The 21843-nt window shown below is 42.3% G+C and overlaps 1 protein-coding gene across 1 annotated transcript in view; it reads left to right on the top strand.

Annotated features, from left to right (window-relative positions):
- The window catches only part of USP12 (ubiquitin specific peptidase 12), a 125423-nt gene extending 120540 nt beyond the window's left edge, over positions 1-4883 (top strand). The window contains exon 11 of the mRNA XM_030202397.1: positions 1471-4883. Within this exon, the coding sequence (XP_030058257.1) occupies positions 1471-1572 (102 nt within the window). The 3' untranslated portion in view covers positions 1573-4883. The remainder of the gene's footprint in view (positions 1-1470) is intronic.
- The last annotated feature ends 16960 nt before the right edge of the window (positions 4884-21843 follow it).

Below are 21843 nucleotides of genomic sequence, written 5' to 3'. Positions count from 1 at the left end.
TATTTTCCCTATGTGCAGCACCTTGCACTTGTCCATATTAAATATCATGTGTTATGTAGATGTCCTTCAAAAGATCCTTTTGCTATTCCTCAGAATCTGCTCAATTAATTACTTAGGGGTCCTTTTACAAAGGCGTACTGAAAAATGGCTTGCGGTATTGTAGGCGCAGGTTTTGGGCACGCGATGATCCATTTTTTAGCGCGCCTATAAAAAAAAAAGGCCTTTTTAAAATTTTTGCCGAAAATGGACGTGCAGCAAAATGAAAATTGCCATGCATCCATTTTGGGTCTGAGACCTTACCACCAGCCGTTGACCTAGCAGTAAAGACTCGCACGGTAACTGGCCTTTAATGACCTATGTGCGCCAAAGGCCACTTGGCGCATGTCTGTTATGCGCGCCTGAAAATAAAAAATATTTTTCAGACGCGCGTATCGGATGCGCACCAAAAATGAAATTACCACAATAGCCATGCAGTAGTTGGGCAGTAACTCCATTTTGGCGTGCATAGACGCTTACGCGGCTTAGTAAGAGGACCCCTTAATATTTTTGTGTTATCCACATTTTTTTGCTGCCTTAAAATAGACATTCAGTTATATATGAACTCTCTTAATGTACATTTTACTATGTTTTGTGGCTTGTCTATATTTGTTCATTTGTTTATATAGTTTTGTTATTTCTTGTGTTTTAATTGTACTTTAACTTGCGATTTTAATTTGGACATTTAGGTTATAAGTTCTTAGTTTCATTTAAATGTTTTATCTATATGTTGTTGGAAATTAAATATCAAGAATTGAACACAATCCTCCATACCAGGTCTCATCGATAGATTTTGTGAATATATGCTCCTACACCATTTTCTTCTGCTAGCTATACCCAGTGTGGTTTTTCTAGCATAAAAGGTGCCAGTACTCAAATGCCAGCCACCCTTCAGGGATTGGGTGATCACTTAGGGACCCAACGCACAATAGCCAGGCCCCCTGCAACCAGTCACAGAATCTATGACAAGGCAGAATTGGTGTGTAGGGCCCGAGCTCTTTCATTAAAACTTGGGGATCATGGGTCAATTTTAGCACACAATGAAAAAGGTGCCGGTACCCAGTACCCCCAAGTACCCCCTCAAAAAAAGCCTTGGCTATACCTCTATCTCTGCCTTCACACCCTAGTATTCCAGGCTTCTCCCTAATATCTTATCATACTGTTAAGCAAACCTGATTCAGGCATATTACGTTTACTGATCATGTATTTCTTGTTCTTTGATGAACAGGAAAACAAGTTGGACCAAACAAATATCATGCAATGTACTGGAAGGGAGAGAGGGCATCTCCACATGAATTGATCTGCACCAAAAGTTCTTTTTAAAAATTGCTTTCTTCAAGCACTTTTTAAGGCCAATCTGTTCTAAAATTAGAACATGTTTCCTTGATGTCACAAACCATTTTTAATGACCGTTTTCATTGTTGTTGCCCACAGAAAATAGATGCACAAGCTATTGAAGAATTCTACGGGTTGACATCGGACATCTCAAAGAACTCTGAGTCTGGTTACATCCTCTTCTATCAGTCTCGGGACTGAATGGGAGCTGTGTTGAAGAGACACTTTCTGCCTCATTGGTTCTTCTGAGGGAAAAGGAGCAAGCACTGATTTAAAATAAAAATTGAGCAAGGAACGCAGTGAGCTCAGGGGGCAGTAGCGCTGTTTGCACACACAACAAAGCAAAGAACATGGATGCAAAAGAGTTCATATCATGGCAGTAGATTTATTTGCTCAGGTATCTTGCTGACCACACAGTTCTACCAGTGCTACTAAATTAAGACAGAGATGCCAGCTTCTCTTGCAAGAGAGGACTTCCACTAGTTCTAAATGATGTGCATTTTCTCTCGAGTAAGAACCCAAGATCTTGTTAGAACGCCAAGTGCAGTGGAGGCAAAGCAGTTTGTGCATGTATGCACATCATATGGCTTTGAAGGGAGGGAAGACTTTGCAGTTAACTTTCCCATGTTAGACTTGAAAAATATATGTAACTGTGATAACCAATGCATACAATTTGGGCCCAATTCTTATACATTTGTCTTCTTGATTGGAAGGTAGTGAACGTAATTATATTGCAGATACCAAGGAGACAAGTAATTGAATGTTGCTTCTCTCTAGAAGCTTATGATATGGTAATAAACAAGGTATTTGTTTGGGATCATTTAGTTGAAATGGTGGCTTTTAAGTTTCTTTTGTTATTGGTGATGACTTTAGTGTTGACTCAAGTTATTTGAGTGGCTAGAATTTTTTTTATTCTTGATTCAAATGATAAATCGTCAAAGGATTTATTTTAGGTATTTAATTTCATGTCTTCTCTTTAAAGAGCTGTCACTATTGGGGTGGGGGAATCAATTTGCCTCTTTATTCATCTTACACATTGTGTTCTGAATTTAAGCACGCTATCATACAAGTGATGATGGGGAACAATACTTCATCTCTAGAGGAGCTGGTATCTCTGGATGAATGTTAAACATTGTTTGATTACTGAGTTACGAATCTATTTTTCACTGTCTTAAAAAAAGCCCAGCTATAATTTGATAGCCGCAGTGAACGATAAACCATAAGATTGCTAACCATAAAGAAATGCTGCTGCAGTGTGGTGTAAAAGTCTTTATAGTGTTTGGTTATATTGGTGATGGTGCACATTGTAAATGAACTAATGACATTCTGGGTTGACAAGGGAAATGTTCCCTAATCTTAGAATCTGATCAACTTACAGTAGTTCCAGAAGCTTGGATGTTTATCTCCATAAGCTTTTACTATGAAAACGGAGTAACAACAGTAATGCTATAGGAATCCCCCCAAAAAAAAAATGTTTTAATCCCCCACTTATACTGGAAAACATTTTCAGATGTTTAAAGTGTATAAAATAGAGTTTATTTTATTATGTTTTATTTTTGGGGAGGGGGGGTTGGGGTGGGGCAGGGTAAAGAACCTTGGAGATTTCATTCATAGCTGCACTGAGTTCTATATGTAATGTACAATGTGTATGTAACTTCCTGTGACTGACACTTCTCCGTGCATCAGCATGTTGCTGGAAAGTAACTGAATGTAATTCCTGGAAAGCGAGCAGGTGCATATTCCAGACAATGGCAATCGGACAGGATAGATTTTGATACCCCCTTCTGTCTTCTCGTCCCTTCTCATCATGTTACCCTGTCTTTCCTTTTGGCTGTAAATTTTTCTAAGATTGTTTTATGGATACAATAATAAACCTTTGAGAATGTCTTCTGTCTGCTGCTGCTCCTGCCACGTAGCTGAAAATAATATTTACACAGTCTGTATTTTTTGGCTCAGGAAATGCCTTCATTTGGGCATTCTGTTCAACTAATGTTGCTGTCAACAGGGTCTCTCAGAAAATCAGGTTATTTAACAGATGTGACAAGAGGTGCCGATGCTTTATTTATTATTTTTTTTAACCCAGTTTGCTTTAGTAATGCAAGACCTGTGAGGCCTGTTTCCAACTGGTTGTATAACTGCTTGATCTTACCAGTACTGCAAAAGAAACAAAACAAAACAGTCGAACCCAGTTTGGAAGAAAAACAGCATTTTATCCACTCCTCACAAAATAATAAATGCAAAAATTTTAAAAAGCTAAATTTTTGTTCTTAATTTAAAAGCTTAGACCAAATTGTGTAGACGTTCTGAAGTTGTGTTTTTGCAGCGTTCGGTGAGGAGGAGTGAATAGGTTTGGAACTTGTCGGGTCTGTGAAACTATAAAAGTATACATGAAGGCATGAGGGGGGGGGGGGGGGGGGGAGAAAGTGTGTTGGCCTTGGCACAGAGGGTAAAAGCCTTGCCAAACCTGCTGTCATATTGGGTTTTTTTTTTAATTAATTAACCGTTATTTTTACATAGTCATTTTTATATAATTTTTCTTAGGAAAAGCCAAGGATTGTGGCAATAGTATATTTTATACAGTAGCAAGTAAGTTAAAAGTGGAATGTCTTTGGTGCGAAATGTATAGGATGTGTATAGGCTACCCACCATTTTTGTACATCAAGGCCTCTGTTGCAATTGTATCTACTTTTGGAGTTAAGAATGATCTGGGTTCCAGGTGGGCAGACTTGATAATGTTTAGCAAGGGGGCCAGAAATTTCTTGAAGGTGGTGCCATTCCCTGTTAGTGATGGTTTTTCCTGGGTAACCTTAAAGAAAGGAAGAGGTTAACAGCTGAATTGGAGCATATTATTTTGTGGATTTTATTTGTCTGTTCTCTGCCTTGGATATTTTTTTTAATAGAAAAAAAGGCATAACGAAAACTAAATAGTGGTGGTAATTTTGGGAGGGGGAGGGGGTTCCATCACTTCTGTGACCTACTTCATAAAATATTGATTTCTTTCCCGTCATGTTTTCATGTTTTAGAGTGTGGAAATGTCAAATGATTTTTATTATTATTATTTTTTAACTTCTGGTGCAGCTGATAAATGTAAGTTCTAATAATGTTGAAGTCATAAATTGCAGTTTATTAAAGAAAAAAAACATAGAAATCAAGGAGACTGACCATTCTATAAAGCATTATAGGGGTTATCTTTTGATTTATAGTCACAATGGGGGGGGGGATATTCAGTTGTAAATGGTGGAGCAGATTGCTGTGTAACCATATAAATGTTCACTTGGACTGCAGTCCTCTATTTTGTATATTGGAACAAAAATTTCTATTAATAATGTATGTTATTTGTTAACATACTAGATGTATTGAACAGCATATTATAAATTATAAAAAATGTTGCACTTTTGATACAGATTTATAGGTGTTTGGCGGGTGTATTTAAGAGGTTGCTCGAAATAGCCTGTTGTGGTGTTATGATTTCCTGTTCTAAAGAAATAAAAAGAAAAAATGGGCAACACTTACCTATGTTTGGTTATTTCGTACTGAATTGTAGATGGTTGTTTTTGTTTTGTGATTGATTCCTTCATTCTTTCTAATAGAATTTTTTTTTTAATGAATACAGAAAATTTATACAAAATAATTCTAAAAAGAGGTCATTAAAAGCAACCTGGTGACTGGCAATTACAATGGAGTGTTTTATATGCTGTCCTGGTCCATGCTCGGATGTACTGCTAGTCTTGCACTTGGAAAAGGGTATGAATGAAGCGAATCAGGAGCTCATCGGTAAAACCAGTGTCTGTGACTACATTTGGTAGGAGAGGGTAGTTAAGCTGCCTTATGGCCCTAAAACACATTATTTGCCCCTTAACGTGTGTTAAAGGGCAATAATGCTTGTTATATTACTGTAATGCACATTAATATTAGGTAGGGTTACCATACGTCCGGTTTTACCTGGACATGTCTTCTTTTTGAGGACACAACCGGGCGGGTTTTGCCAGCATGCCCGTTTGTCCAGATTTGCGGACAAACGGGGGCAGGTGGGCGTCCTATCCTCCCCTCCCCTCCTTTACCTTAGTTTGGTGCTCTGGTGGTCTAGTGACCTCTTTGAGACAGGAATGAGCCCCCTCTTTCCTGCCTGGCACGTCTGCAGACTGTCTTTCTCCCAGCGCCGATTCAGAATGGCTGCCGAGAGTTCAAGCAGTGACCTTGCAAGACTTCTGTGGAAGTCTCACGAGGCCGCCACTTGAACTCTCGGCAGCCATTTTGAATCGGCACTGGGAGAAAGACAGTCTGCAGACGTGCCAGGCAGGAAAGAGGGGGCTCTTTCCTGCCCCGAAGAGGTCACTAGACCACCAGGGCACGACACTAAGGTAAAGGAGGGGAGGGGTATTGAAATTGAGTCATAGGTGGAGGGAGGATGGAAAATTGGGGATCTACATGGGGGTGGGGAAGAGATGGAATCTGGCTTTCTTTGGTGGGGTCAAAGTGACGGGGCAGGGTGTGACAGGGTGGGGTGCGATGGGGCGGGGCATGTCCTCATTTTTTTTTCTTAGGGCAAATATGGTAAACCTAATATTAGGTACAATGGGTTATATAGTACAGTAAGATTATCACTAGGGGCTGTGGGTTTCATTTTGAACCAAGGATAGTCACAATAGGGAATTGCTCCTATCCTGTGACCCCTGGAACACCAAAGGTAAAGGGGCTGGATTTTGATATACTGCCTTTCTGTGGTTACAATCAAATCAGTTTACATATTATATACAGGTATGTACGTAGTAAATGAGGCAATGGAGGCTTAAGTGAGTTTTTTACATTAGTTGACTTATACTCCCGCTTCTCTGGTTATAAAATAAATATCCCCAAAACTGAGGTATTATCGTTGAATATACACACAGCCCCAGACTTCCTCCCTTTGGTATAGTTTGGTCTTCTAAAAGTTTAAAATACCATGGCCTTGACCTGCTCCCTTCATTAGATCAAGCCGTTGAAGTAAACTGTAACAAAAAAATACTTGCCTCAGTACGGGCTGTTCTCAAATCTTGGTCCCTATTATGTCTCTCTTCGTGGGGTCGATTAGACCCCACCAAGATGATGGTCGCTCCTAACATTAACTTTAAGTATGATCCCCATTCAATTTCCCTCTCATATTTATAAGCAAATAGACAAAATCTTAACCCTCTGCTCAGTGTGCAGCGGCAGCTAAGAAAGCAAATAGAATGTTAGGTATTATTAGGAATGGAAAGCAAAAATGAGAATGTTATAATGCCTTTATATTGCTCCATGGTGCGACTGCACCTTGAATACTGTATGCAATTCTGGTCACCGCATCTCAAAAAATATATAATGGAATTAGTAAAGGTACAGAGAAGGGCGCCGAAAATGATAAAGGGGATGGGACAACTTCCCTATGAGGAAAGGCTAAAGTGGCTAGGGCTCTTCAGCTTGGAGAAGAGACGGCTGAGGGGAGATATGATAGAGGTCTATAAAATAATGAATGGAATGGGTGGATGTGAATCGCTTATTTACTCTTTCCAAAAATGCTAGGACTAGGGGACAAGCAATTAAGCTATTAAGTAGTAAATTTAAAACAAATAGGAGAAAATATTTCTTCACTCAATGTGAAATTAAACTCTGGAATTTGTTGCCAGAGAATGTGGTAACCCGGCAATAAACAGCAATAGCAGTTAGCTTAGCAGGGTTTTCAAAATATTTGGATAACTTCCTTAAAGAAAAGTTCATAAGCCATTATTAAAATGGACTTGGGGAAAATCCACTGCTTATTTCTAGGATACTGCAAAAATGTTAGGGCGTTCTACTTATTATGTTCAAAAAGAACACAGCAAACATATACAAAAATAGAAAGTAGAAAAGTGAGTGCCTCCAAGAGTTGTTTTAATTGAATCTCGGGGACGTCTCATATAATCTCATTTGGCTGTATATGTGACAAAATACTCTTGTCTACCAGCCATGGCAATCTTTAATCATTGACAACCCCCTCCATCCAAATTTTATGAGTGTTTTATATGCAAAATATATCAAAATATATATTGATGTGAAGAATACTTGAAGCACACACTTAAAAAACAGTAGGAAGGCATCAATTTGTACCACCACTGTTTAACAATCACAGTCACTTATCTTATGCATCTTGTGTATGTATTGAGGAGCATCCAGGAACCTTTGTTATCCCGACAGGACCTGTTTCGCTGGATTGCTTTGTCAAGGGATAATCCTGTAAGACCATCAATACATAATAAAGAATTGATTAATACATACTCTTTGGATACCTTCTTCCTGAAAAATTTAGCTCAAGACTTACGGTTTCAACTTCCTGGTATGCCTTATGCTCTCTCTACATAAACAGGGAAATGGCGGCGGCGTTTTTTTAAAAGCCTACACCGGAACTACTGTGTGTTTCCTGTTTTACGTCACTGATGACGTGGGCATAAATAATGAATTAACTATGTATTCTCAGCTGAAACCTTACAAAAAACACCCCCAATGCATGTATGTATTCAAACCCCCTGGTTCAATTGTCCCCAAATTGAAGATCCAATAGGATTCACGCTGTGACAGTTTTCTAGGATAAGCAGCATAAAATCTATTTTACTGTTTTGGGATCTTGCCAGGTACTTGTGGCCTAGAATGGCCACTGTTGGTAACAGGTTATGGGCTTGATGGACCCTCTGATCTGTCCCAGTATGGCAAAACTTATGTTTTAACCCAGTTCTTATGGGTTGGTAAAACACTGAAAATTGCCCTCAACACACTTAAAAACTCCAAAGAGAAGAGAACATTTCTCTGGGTAAGTTAACTATTTTTCGCTCTGTGCTTTGGTGAATTAAAGGTTGGGGTTTAAAAGAGGTATTGTAGGTTTATTAATAAAGACAAAAAAAAAAAAAAAAAAGCAAACATTATTAATGGATCTCCATACCCTTTCCCCCATAATTCTAAAACTGTGCCACAGCATCAACAGATTGAACTAGACCCTGATGTGCCTTCTAGAGGCTAGTCTTAATTCCCACCCACCCTCCCCAATTCTCTTGAAAACATTAGTCATGGGATAGGAGGCAATATTCTGGTGTCAACTCTAGAGACTGCATGAATGTTAGAAGAGGGGCCAAAAATATTTTACAGTGAAGGAGCAAGAACAGATCCTTGGGGGACTTCACATTTTAGAAAAAATGGTGCAGTCAATGAATATTGCCAATAGTACAATATCTGTTCTATGTTAAAGGTAAAAATTGAACCATTCCAATATTTAACTGGAAATACCAATGGGAGCTAGCTTATTAATAAGTATATCGGCTCCTTCTTATATGGATATAATTTGGCCAATAAGTGATGTATGCATTTGTCACTTGCCAGCAAACCAGCTTTGAAAATATCAGGTCCACTGACACCTCTTCTAAACCATAATTCAGTCCAAAGGATAGGGCCTTATATGAGGGAGTCTTTAGGCAGTTACCACTCTGCTGTAACAACTCCCTCACAGTCACAGAGACCTTAGAAATGAGACTACCCACAGATCAACCTGCTGTTTTGTGATGTTGCTTGTGTCAACCCCTGACACAAGCATCATACCAAAACATGGGCCAGATCGGGTCCTTCAATAAGATTGACTTCTTTTTAAATTTGGACTTCATCTTTGGGCCACTGCACTGTTTCCCTTGCATCTTTTGCTTGTGTTGCTTCTTCCTTCCGGTCTGCTTGCCTATCATTTGGAGAGGCAGACTAGTGTATGCTTTGACCCTGCAGGACCAGGCCCCGGAAGGATGCTCTTGAGTTAGAGGACTGGCTGTTTGTGTTTATTTTCTCCTCACCAGTAAAAGGAACAGATCACCCTTTCCTGCACCTTAATAAATTGTTTTACTTCACATTTTGTGGGCCTGCTCTCACCCATACTACTACACTTTGGCACTAAGGTATAAGGCGGTATATAAAATGAATAAATACAATCCAGTCTGCTGTCCTTCACATTTATGTTGCCGACCAGAAGTCAGATTGGAGAAATCTCCATTTTCTTGTCCATTAAAGTTCTCTTCTGATAATGACCTGTTTGGTTTTCGCAGCAGGTTCCTTTGATATGATAGTTATAGTCACAAAAAAAAATTAAGTTCTGTAGACATTCAGGTCAAGCAATGTCTCAAAATCCCCAGGCCTATTTAGTACAAGAATGGTTATGAAGCTGCTAATTGCTTGTCTGGTAAGGAAGACTGGCTCAGTATTGAAAGCATTGTGTTACAAGTCAGGTGACTTCCTAGGATGTGAATTGAAATCCCCTGTACCCTTGAATATGTATGACAGTGGACAAATCACTTGCACAAGTTAATAACTGTAACTGGGCAGTGGCGTAGCCAGAAAGCAATTTTTGGGTGGGCCAGCAGGTTGGATGGGTGGGCACCCATGCTCTGTCCCTACCCCACTCCATGCTGGACCTCTACCTTACTCCCCACATGGTCCACATCTCTCTCCTTCCCTTCAGCCATCCCCTGCATATCCAGCACCTATCCCAGCCCCCCTTCTACATGTCCAGCACCTCACCTCCCCTTTCCCTACAACCCCCCGCCCGCATGCCCGCATATGCAGCTCCTCTCCCCTTCCCCCCTGCAAATCCAGCACCTCTCCGTCTCCCCTGCAACCTCCCCCCCGCAAGTCCAGTGCCTCCTCACCTCACAGTCTCCGTGTTCTACCCCCGCTGCAGCGCTTGCAATTTGCTACCGTCGGCGCTGCCTGACACAGCTGAGAGACGCCGCACGACGTCCTGCTCCGGGGCCTTCCCTCTGCCACGCTAATTCAACTTCCTGTTTACGCAGGGTGGAACGCACGCGGCATAGGGAAGGTCCCGGAGTAGGACGTCACGCTGCATCTGTCAGCTGTGTCAGGCAGCGCGCCGACGATAGCAAATTGCAAGCGCTGCCGCGGGGGTGGAAAACGGAGACTGTGAGGCGAGGAGGCAGCGCCGATAGCGTTAAAGGGAAGCGCTACGGTGGGGGTGGGAGAGGGTGTGAGGAGACACGTTGGTGACGGAGGTGTTGGGAGTCTTCTCTGGATGGGCCTGAGCCCAAACTGGGCGGGCCTGGGCCCATCCAGGCCCACCCGTAGCTACGCCCCTGTAACTGGGTATTAGCAAAAGTGGCTTTTTTTAGAGGTTTAGCTCATGATTAGTTATATTCAGAGAGACTGTCCCTGGAGGGCTTAGAATCTGACTTTGTACCTGAGACAATGGAGGGTTAAATGACTTGCCCAGCATCACAAGAAGCAGCAGTGGGATCTGAACTGGGCTTTTCTGATTGTCAGCTTGGTGCTCCTAAGCAATAGGCTACTCCTACACATATATTTAGGGGCCCTTGCTAGACTACAAGGAAACCCCCTTGGTGAGGAACAGAGGATGGAGGTGTGCTTAAGGGGAGGGGCAACTTTCCAAGGGGGTGAGTGCCACCACAGTTTTTGTTTTTTTTTTGTTTTTTTAACTTTGGGCATTAGTATCCAAGCTTCATACCTGGAAAGGTAGTGCAGCTGCACCCACACTATCTGCCAAGGCATGAAATACAGGCCATGTGGCAAGTGTCTGACTTGTCTGTTAAATGCAGGGTAGATACTGTACATGCCCCTGCACATACCACACCTTAATGTTGGCAGATAAGATTCAGTAAGTGCAAAAAAAATGACCACACTGGTAAACGGGGCCCCTTAATTGTCTTCTGATTCTTATAGTTACATGGTTCATTGCTGATTATGGATACAGGTCTCCAATAAATATTCCAGCCTTGGTTTTGATTCTGCTCAAAACACACAGGAGTAGGAGGAAACTACCAAGTGAAAAAAAAATTACACATTTGACGTTTTTGTATTAGATGTTTTTGTCCAAGATAACGTACAATATTCCAGTCTACCATAATTGGGACATTTATTGTCACATTGTTACCTTATATTAAAGAAAAATGTTTGCTTATATTTCATGTATTTAAGTATATTTAGAGGCTACGTTTCCAACATTGCACACAGCAGATTTGGTAGTATGTTCTTTCTGAATTTATTACCAAGGCTCTTATCCACATTCTCATTACCTCCTAATTAGGCTGTTGTAATCTGCTCCTCGCAGAAGTCTTCCACTAAAACATATTTCCCGGCTACAGTCAGTTTAGAATTCAGCAGCATGACTTATCTTCCTCCAATACCTTGACCATAATAACCCTTCTTCTCAAGTTACTACATTGCCTTTCCATCCACTTTTGTATACTGCTCAAGCTGCTTCCACCTACCCTACAAAAAGGATTGTATGAATGATGGGTACTCAACTACCACCAGCACCATTCACTCCCTGCCTAGATTCTCCTTTCTCCTGTCAATCTCCCTCATCTCCACCTCTCTCCTGGAGTGGCCAGCCCTACAGTAACAACTGGTCTCCAGCAAGTAACATGAGCACAAGAGCTACCAGCACTTACACGCTGAAAGATTTGTGACACCCTGCCCCTTCCTTTCATACAGGCTTTCTGACACCATGGAAATCCATGTGAGAGTCATGGCACTAATAGGGTTGGACTGTAGAGTAGGGGGGGCGGGGGAATGACTAGTAGGGTTGAGGGAAGGTGGCATGTCTGAGAGAAGCCCACATCCCCCATTCCTGTTACCCCCACCTCCTTCCCAATCTGGAAGATCACTCTTCTCAAGGGTTGCATCCCTCAGCTGCTTTCTGATTGACTTCACTTCTGCCTTGTAGCTACTGTGTTCCCTTCTTATCCTTCCTGTTCCGAGTGCCTTTCCTCCTGCCCTTTGCTCCCATGTTCTGTTCCCCTTTTGTCCTCCCTTATAGCCTCTTTTCAAATTCCTCCCCTTTTCCTCTGCCCACAGCATCCCCTTCCTCTCCTTTCTATCCTTCCTGAGTGTCTTTGCTCCTCTCTGTTCCTTCCTTATAAGGTCCTTTTACAAGTTCTGACATAGGCAGGTGGTGACTCAACTATTTGGGAAAACTAAGGTGGTGAGGGGGGGGGGGGAAGCACTACCTATGTTAGTAGTAAAAGGACAATAGGGACTTCCCCCTTTCATCTACCAGCTATTCCTCTCCCCCTCCCCTCCATATACCTTTGTTACTGAAAGTATTGTGCACACTGAATACATTCCAGGCAATTATGTACCAAAAAAAATGAAAATAATACAACATATTATACTCTGTCTTCTCTTAACTCTCTTGACAAGGATTCCTGCCCTTTTGTCATTTTTCAGTCTCCTCTTGTCTTCTTCACCTTCTCCACTACATCCATATCCAACATTGATCTTTCTTCTATTTATTTTTTTAACACTGTCCAGATTTCATGTATTTACTAACCCATCTTCAATTTCCCTCTTTTACCATGTCCATCTATAGCTTTATGTCTCTTTCACTCATCCCAGCTCTTTCATTTTCCTTCTTCTTATTCCCCAGTCTTTCACTATCCTCACCCCCTTCCATTCAGCATATCCCCTCTTTTCTCTACACCACTTCCATCCAGCATCTCTTCTCTCCTCTCCTCATCCATCCTCGGCATCTACTGTCCCCCTTCCACTCTGCATTTCTTCACTTTCTCCCCTCTTCCATCCAGCATCCCTCTCCACCTTCCATCTAGTATCACCTCTCCCTCTTCGAATTTGGATTGCCTCTCTTTCCATCCAGTATCTCTATCTTCCCCTCTTCCATCCAGCCCCTGACTTCTCTTTATCCCCCTTCCATCCATGTCTTCCATGCAAGTTAACACCTATGCTCAAATCTTTCTGGGGTAATTTCTCCAAATGGGACCCCCCTTGTCTGCTCGACTTAGTTTTGTGCATACCATGACAAGAACACCACTAATGTGCTTGTAAAACCCACAATAACCACATGGTTCGACTCACAGCAGCTTTCTGCATCGACCCCCCTGTGAGTATCTTGGGGACCCCAGCTTGGAAACCCCTGATTTATACAGTCCTGATTTTCTATGGAGGATCAGGATTAGGCAGAACAGTGTGCTTCACGAAGGAGTTTAGATAACCAGGACTGGACTGTTCAGAATTTGCTGCAGATGCAAAGTAGAACTGTTGACTCACCTTCTCTGGAATGGACTACCATGTGGAAATAATCTAGCTAAGCCATATGCGAGGACAAGGAGGTAGGGTAGCTGTAAATTGGTTGTTATTGGTTTTAGATGAAACGTTTCTTACATGTCTAACATTTAAAATGGAAAATAAAAGTGTTCTTACATTTTTTTTTAAGTCAGACTGGTCCAGATAACTATAAGAAATTAATCTGAGGAAACTGCTGCACTGTTCAGTCATCTACGCATAAGTTTTGAGTTATAAACTACAGCTGTTCACTAAAAGCCCTTATCCAACAGGATGACAGAGATTAGTGCACACAAAGAGCAGCTAATCTTCAACTCCATGGTATCTTGTTACAGTAGCTCCTGGGTAGCATTGGTATATCTCAGAGAGGGGTGAATTTCTCTGATTTGAGCCCCAGCAGGTTCTATGCACTAGACTGACTGTGTTCAAACTCTCAGCATTTCTCTTAGCTCCATGCTCACACTGTGAAATCCAAGTGATTAGATTGTTTCTTATGGTACTTCCCTAAAATACGAAAGAGGAGATTACTTTGGAAAGGCTGGGAAAAGCAGGAGACTGATAATTTTCAATGAGAACCCTAGCTGACAGAGAGTGATGTATTTGATTTGAAATGGAACTGTAAAATTGATCAAGGTGCACAACATGGAAAACAAAAACCTAGTTCTGTTCAAGTTATGCCTGGAGCAGCACTCCAAATATTTTTTAGGAACAAAGAAAGAGATCTGTTAAAAGCACAACTTTTGCAGTTGTACAGGTTTATTCTTACATTTTAGCAACAGATAACCTGTTATGCAAAGAAGGTGGTCACCCTCTATTTTAATTACTTTCACACACAGTAATTTCTACATTTTCTGATCAATGATTCTGTAATGACCTTTGAGACTGTAAGGAATTGACCCCCCCCCCCCCCAATGCAAATGCTTACAGTATAAAATAACAAAACCTGCCTGATCTATGCCTTTTACTCATTATTTTTGAAGTGCATTTAAATTCTAATAATCCCTGGAGAACTGACACCTTAACTGTACCCTCCATATGCTAATGTCCTGCTGCTGATTAGAATTTAAACTGGCTCACCGTTTACTATAATTACTGATACCATATGTTCGGCTCTCTACAGGACCATTATTCCTCCATTCACAAATAAAATAAACTGATCCTAGATGTATCATTCCGGAGGATATCTGTCGGATTTATCTTTGATGGTTTCCAGTGTAACTTTGTAGGAAGTTTGGAAATTATTTCAACTCTTAGGTTCTCAAATAGAAGCTGGTTTGCAGCTTTCCACCTCCCCTTCAGTGAGTTTAGGATTCTCTGTGATAGAGTAATACATAATGTCCTATACACAAATCAGTTTAAAATATCAGTGGGTCAGAGACTGGGTAGCTGGATATAAATAAATACTTGAGAAAGTCACTTTCCGGTGAGTAATGTGATGCCCTGCATAGCCAGTGGAGAAGCTAAGCCATCTACGATTGGATTTTCTCCATATTAGGTAAATGTTTTAAAATACAAGATCTTGGAAGTTGGAGGCCTAATAAATGAGTGAGGATTTTTTTTAAGATAATAAAATTGCTCAAAATAATTTTGCAATATGTTTGTGCAGGTCCAGCTATTTCCCAGTAGTAGATGTTACAAAGACAAAATAAAAGTTTAATTCCATATTTCAAGAGCTAGAGATTTGAAGTGCTGGTTAATCTGAGTAATCAAAATATTTCAGAGCACTAACCTTTCCTCAGTTTTGGACACAGTATGCAGCAATGCTGTGAACTTCTTTGACTTTACCATACAATGTTCAAATATCCAGGATTGCTGGAGGAGTCAGATGTCTCCTATGTACCAGTAGGATTGTTTGTTTGTGCCATGTGGGCCAGCCCTGATGTATGCCTCGAAAGTGAATGTGTATCCTAATCACTTGTAAAAACAACAGACAGCATGATCTGCCAATCCACACCTATTACTAAGCTCTACAATCCCTTCCTCAGAAATCCTCTGTGCTTTCTTGAATTCAGGTACTTATAGCAGCAGCTTCAGAGAGCATTTTCCATCTCACAGATAGGCTGCAGAGAATACCTTCTCCTGCTTTAGACTTAGCCTGGCCTCAGAATGACATCCTATAGTATATCTCCTATCAAACTGAGCTCTCTTTTTCATCAAGCACTGCCATTTCCTCCCCTCACCCTCCCCACTGACAGTTTGAACTTCGTGGGTGTGGCTTGGATCTCTTTCAGGGAGAGAAATCTAACAACTTATAGCAGCAGCTTCAGAGAGCATTTTCCATCTCACAGATAGGCTGCAGAGAATACCTTCTCCTGCTTCCACCCACCCTACCCCTCTACCCACCCACCCCTAGAGTGACATGTCTTATATAACCTCCCTATCAACCCACTCATTACTTTACCTCACCCATTTCTATTCTTCTATCACCTTCTCCCACTACTCCAACCAGAGCTACACCTAATCACACTGACCACCCTTCAACATCTTCTGTCCTTCTGTGACTGTTCTCTTGTGCTTGACTGCTTAAATATTTTAAATTTAAATGCTTTACTTTTTGTCTATTAGATTGTAAGCTCTTTGAGCAGGGGCTGTCTTTCTTCTGTGTTTGTACAGCGCTGCGTACACTTTGTAGCGCTCTAGAAATGTTAAATAGTAGTAGTTCTTGCCTCTACCACCTCAACTGGGATACCTACTACCCAGTGTGTAATGAAATATTCCCTCAGATTACTCTTAAATCGACCCCCTTTCACCTTCATCCTATGTTATCTTGTTTCAGAACCTCCTTTCTGTTGAAACAGGCCCACCTCCTTTTCTGGAGACAGGAAGGCAGTAGATCTAGAGGACATGAAATGAGGTTGAAGGAGGGGCAGACTCAAGAAAAATGTCAGGAAGTATTTTTTCATGGAGAGAGTGGAATGCCCTCCCGAGGGAGGTGGTAGAGATGAAAACGGAAACAGAATTCAAAAAAGCGTGGGATAAACATAAAGGAATCCTGTTCAGAAGAAATGGATCCTCAGAAGCTTAGCAGAGATTGGGTGGCAGCACCAGTGGTGGGAGGCGAGTCTAGTGCTGGGCTGACTTATACGATCTGTGCCCTGAAAATGGCAGATACAAATCAAGGTCAGGTATACAAGTAAATTAGCAATATGAGTTTATCTTGTTGGGCAGATTGGATGGACCGTACAGGTCTTTTTCTGCCGTCACTTATTATGTTTTGTTATGTTATGTTCATGTATTCTAAAGGAAACCATAGGCTATTCAAGACCTGCTAATCTGTACATAGGGTTGAGTGATAGCAAGATTTCTCCCATAAGCACAGAATGAGAGAGAATCTTTCACAAGCTTTACACTGTACAAAAAGACGCTGATTAGCAATAGCCTAACAAACCAGAGTTCTCCCTGAAATGTTTCCAGACCTAAAATATCTTATCCCATGATATGCTACTAAAACTAACCTCTCCTCCATTTGAGGAATGTCCATTGTGTCTCTGTGCATAGCTACGTGTATCTGGTAAGCACTACGCAAATCATGGCATAAAAATAATAACAGTCCCCATGTAAAGTACTGCCTACCAAGAAGATGTAGATGAATGTCTCTTTGGAGGGAATTCTATATATATATTGCTGAAAGTTAGGTGTTGAAAAGATCTACACTGAGCCCCTATACTATAAAGTCGCACCTCACTTTGAGCACCGGACATATGCCAGATAGAAACAGGTGTAAGCCTAATGCCCAAAGTTAGTTGTAGATCGGCACTATTCTATAACTTGGCGCCTTAACTTTCTGAATGTCCTTGATCTGCCTATGCCCCTCCTACGGGCACATCCCCTTTCGGATTCTGTGTGGGGAAAATTAAGTGCCAAGTTATACAATGGTGCACAGGGAGATTCATGTGCAATTTGAATTAAGCATCAATAAGCATCAATTAAGTGGCTAATTTAGTGCCCATTTCCTTGCTACGTTGTGCGCAGATCCAACTTTGGGTGGCCTATAGAGAATACAGGGGTCTATTTCTAGTGAAAATGTCAATCTCCAGGCTAGAGATGAATTTAAACCGTTTTTAATAATTTTTTTATTTGACTTGGTGGATATGTAGATGAGGTTGGATGGAGGGAGGATTGATGTGGTGTCGTTTTTCTTTATTTATATATTTTAAATTATGTATGTTTGATTGTAACCCGCTATGGCTTAAAGTGGGCTATAAATATGGATAAATAAATAATTACATTAGAGCAGGGTGGTGGCGGATGAGCTGCCTGAAGAAGGAGCAAACACGATATCAAAAGAAGCAAAACAGGAACAATTTCTTTGTAAAAATTGTTGGTCTGTATTTTTTTTAATTAATTGTATCATATTGCTATGTATAAATCTATTTTTTAGACATCTCTAATCACTTGGCAAAATTAACAGCTTCACAAACTGCAGTCACTATGAATAAATAATGTATGTATTGTAATGATCTGAGATTTGGAATCATAAATTGGGTATAATTATATGTTACAGGTATTTATAATGTTCATAAACTGCAGTGCAGATTTAATTTCATATCAGCAAAATGCTTCTTTACAATGTCAGGATAAAGATGATTTTTAAAATCTAATTATGATCATTCTCAGTTGTTGCTTTTTGCTTCTAATTGGAACATTTCATGTAACATGGGCATCCATGACTAAGCAGCCTTTACACCAACCTTCTCTCAGAAATAACACCACCACAGAGTTAAGAAATAGCAAGACAAGTTCTTTAAGTGGAAAATGATAAACAGAAGCTGCAGCATTATTGATGATCTGATAAGAGAACCTAAATTAGGTGCCCAAGCCCATTTTAATACCTTCTCTCTAAACCCCAATATGGGAAGGAGAGGAGCAAGGAAGGATGGTCCACAAGGACTAGTGGGACACTCAATTAAGTTACAAGGAAATACCTTTAAAACAAATAGGAGCAAATATGTTTTGTAACAGAAACAGATCAGAAAAACAGATCTGACCTCCACCCTCCCCCTGAAGACCACTGGTAGCTTGTAACAATATAACTGGCTGGGAGGATATTAAAAAGTTAATCACCACATCTCCAAAGAACAGAGTCTGCATATTGGCAGCAATCAAAAAAGACTAGATAACAAAGACAGCTCATCTGCCTGAAACTCCCAGACAATGACTTGCTTAACCTTGTAATCACAGAGCCTGGACAGCCCATCTACCTGAAACTCCCAGACAATGACCCACCTAATCCTGTCAAGTACCTTCGGGGGGGATGTACTACCACCCAATAATTGGTCAGCCAAGAAACATGTCACCAGCTACCATGTTTCCATTTCAAAAACCACAGAGAACCAGTTTCACTTATCCCTGAGTTTTCTTTGGATCAATACACCCTACCTGACTTCAGCCTATGGCCCAACAAGAAATTATAAAAAAAAACTGGAACACTCTCAGTCAGCCATCTTTTCCTTTATCTCTCTTTTCTCTGGACCTGCACCTTTCTATGGACCTTCACTGAATCTCTGGGCCTTGCTGGACACCAATCACACCCCATATAAGACTTTCTCTAGGTCCCACTACTAACAAATCTGCAAAAAGACTTCTTTTATATTTATTGTAGGGCTACACGTTAATCATGGTTAACAGTGCGATAAAGGGTTAAACAATTAATCACAATTAAAAAAATTAATTATAATGAATAATTTGAATGTCTCCTCCCTCCTCTGCCTGCCCACCAATAAAGTTGGTCTGGCATCTCTACCTCTCCCTCCCGGACAGCCGGCATCTCTCTCTCCCCTCCCCCTTCCCACCCAGTTTACCTTTATTTTCTGTAAGTTTTCAGCCCTGCAGCAGCAGCTGTACTGAAAAGCTGCCCGTGACCTGCACCGGGCCTTTCCCTCTGACCTGTCCCAAATAGGAAGTTGTGTCAGAAGATGGTGAGACAGGTCAGAGGGAAAGGCCCGGTGCAGGCCACAGCCAGCTTTTCAAAATGACTGCTGCTGCTGCAGGCCCAAGACTTACAGAAAACTAAAGGTAAGGTGGGTGGGAAGGGGAGAAGAGAGAGAGAGAGCCACTGGTGATCCTGTGTAAGAAGGGAGGACCTTGGGTGGGCGGCCGGCCGGCTTGCAGCAGCGGCACAGGAAATTGAGAACTGCAGAGGGGGGTATTGTGAGAGAACCTCGGGTGGCCAGGGGGAGGGAGAGAGAACTGCAGACAGGGCTAAAAAGGAGGGAGAGATGCTGGACTGTGCATAGGAGAAAAAGGGGGAAATAGGGAGAGATGCCAAATTGAGGGAGGGAAGGATGGAGGGAGGGGAGGGAGAAGAGAAACGGAGAGATGTTGGGTTCAGAGAGAGGGAGAGAGAGAGAGATAATGACCTGGGGTAGAGAGGGTGGAGGGAAGGAAGAAAAAGAGAGACCAGTTGACCTTGGGGGGAGGGTAGAGGTAAGAGAGAGAGAGAGACATAATGGATCTTGGGGGTAGAGGAGCAGAAGGGAGAGAGAGAGTTGGATCTGGAGGCATGAGAAACAAAGATGTTGGGCCTATAATCAGTGGCATAGTCACAGGGGAGGGGAGGGGCTTTGGAGACCTGGACCCCCTTCTTTGGGCTCAGGCCCCCTCCAAAGCTGCAGTACCTGTTCAATGGCTGGTCAGGTAGCTTAAGTCCCACCAAACCAAATAAATCCACTACCTGAGTTACTCCCTTTCTCCTTGTACTGCCTCAGGAGCGAGGAAGTCATCAGGGTGCCTTCTGCCACCAACGCTTGCGCTCACCAAGGATGCTACATTTGTGCATGAATTGAGCATGTTTGGGGAGTGCCGTCATCGGTGGCTGGAGGCACCCTGCTGACTTCCTCGCTCCTGTGGCAGCTCAAGGAGGAAGGGAGCCACTTTGGCAGTGGATTTCTTTGACTGGCAGGGCTTTGGCATTCCCACCAGCAAAGATATGATATCTAATGTGGGGGGGGGGGGGGCAGAGGGAGAGGAAATGCATGTCCATCCCTGTGCCCCCTTCCCTTCTGTGTCCCCCCCCCAATGGACTTCTGGCTATGCCCCACCTTTAATCGCACAATTAATCACAATTACAAATTTTAATCAGAATGCAGCCCTCTTTTATTTATTTTACTTTATGTTTTTATATACCTCTTCTTGAATAAACCCCGTCAAGAAAGTTTACAGAGTAATGGCTTGTATGGTCTGAGTACTGCATATAGCAATCTGGTTGTAAGATGGTTCTTAAGGGAGCTTCAACGGAAACTCCAGTAATTTGGAATATGAAGACAATGCCAGGCAGACTTTTACTGTCTGTGTCCCATAAACAGGGCCGCCTGGAGGCCACCCCGGGGCCCCGCCCCTGCCACCCCCCCCCCCCAAGGTCGCCGCCACCGCTCCCCCCTCCACCTCTCGAGATCGCTCCCCCTTCCACCCCCCAAGAGGTCGCTGCCGCCGCTCCCCCTCCACCCGCCCCCCTCCGTCTGCCACCAGGCCAGGCCCCCTGCATTGAAATCACAGCGCCTCTCACCTCCGTGTGAAAGCGCTGCAGGCAGCAGGGCAGCAGATCGCCTCCCTTCGGCCCTCCTTCCCTCCTTGTGTCCCGCCCTTGTGGAAGTTACGCCAGACGAGGGCGGGATACACAGGGAGGGAAGGAGGCCCGAAGGGAGGTGATCTGCTGCCCTGCTGCCTGCAGCGCTTTCACACGGAGGTGAAAGGCGCTGTGATTTCAATGCAGGGGGCCCGGCCCGGTAGCAGACGGTCGATGATGGAGGGCGGGTGGGACTGCGGCACCGGACCCCCTTGGAGGCCTGGGCCTGGGGAATTTGGTCCCCCCTGCCCCCCCCTCTCGGCAGCCCTGCCCGTAAATTACAAGGTGGATTCAGATAGGCTGGAGTGGGCTTTGACAGCAACTCCAGTAGTTGGAACATAAGGACAGAGCCAAGCAGACTTCTACTGTCTATATCCCAGAAACACCAAAGAAAGACCATGATCCAGTATATAGTATCACATTCATTGTTGATTTAATCTTGAATTGATAATGAATATGACTGTTGGGCAGACCGGATGGACCATTCAGGTCGTTATCTGTCATCATAGTTACTATGTTACTATGAATTTCAGTGTTTTTCTAATCATTATAAATATATGTGATGTTTTGCGTTGTACAATAATGATATTTCTCAGCACTTATGAGTCTTAATGTCTTTTCACTCAAGCAATGGAAGGGCTGAGAGGTACCACCATTGGGTTGTGCTTAGGGCTTAATCTGGTCCTGGCTTCAAGGACCTTGTCCATCTACTGAATTTCCAGATGGCTGCTGTTCCTGTTTCTTGTGCCTGTGTTCATACTCCCCTGTTTGGGGTCTATCCTTATTCTAGTTGGCAGCGTGTCATGTATCTATGGATTTCTTGTAAGTCCTCCTGC

Source organism: Microcaecilia unicolor, chromosome 4 (assembly GCF_901765095.1).
Source record: "Microcaecilia unicolor chromosome 4, aMicUni1.1, whole genome shotgun sequence".
Classification (NCBI taxonomy): Eukaryota; Metazoa; Chordata; class Amphibia; order Gymnophiona; family Siphonopidae; genus Microcaecilia; species Microcaecilia unicolor.
Note: the sequence above shows the minus strand (reverse complement) of the source record. Positions and strands in the feature narration are given on the sequence as shown.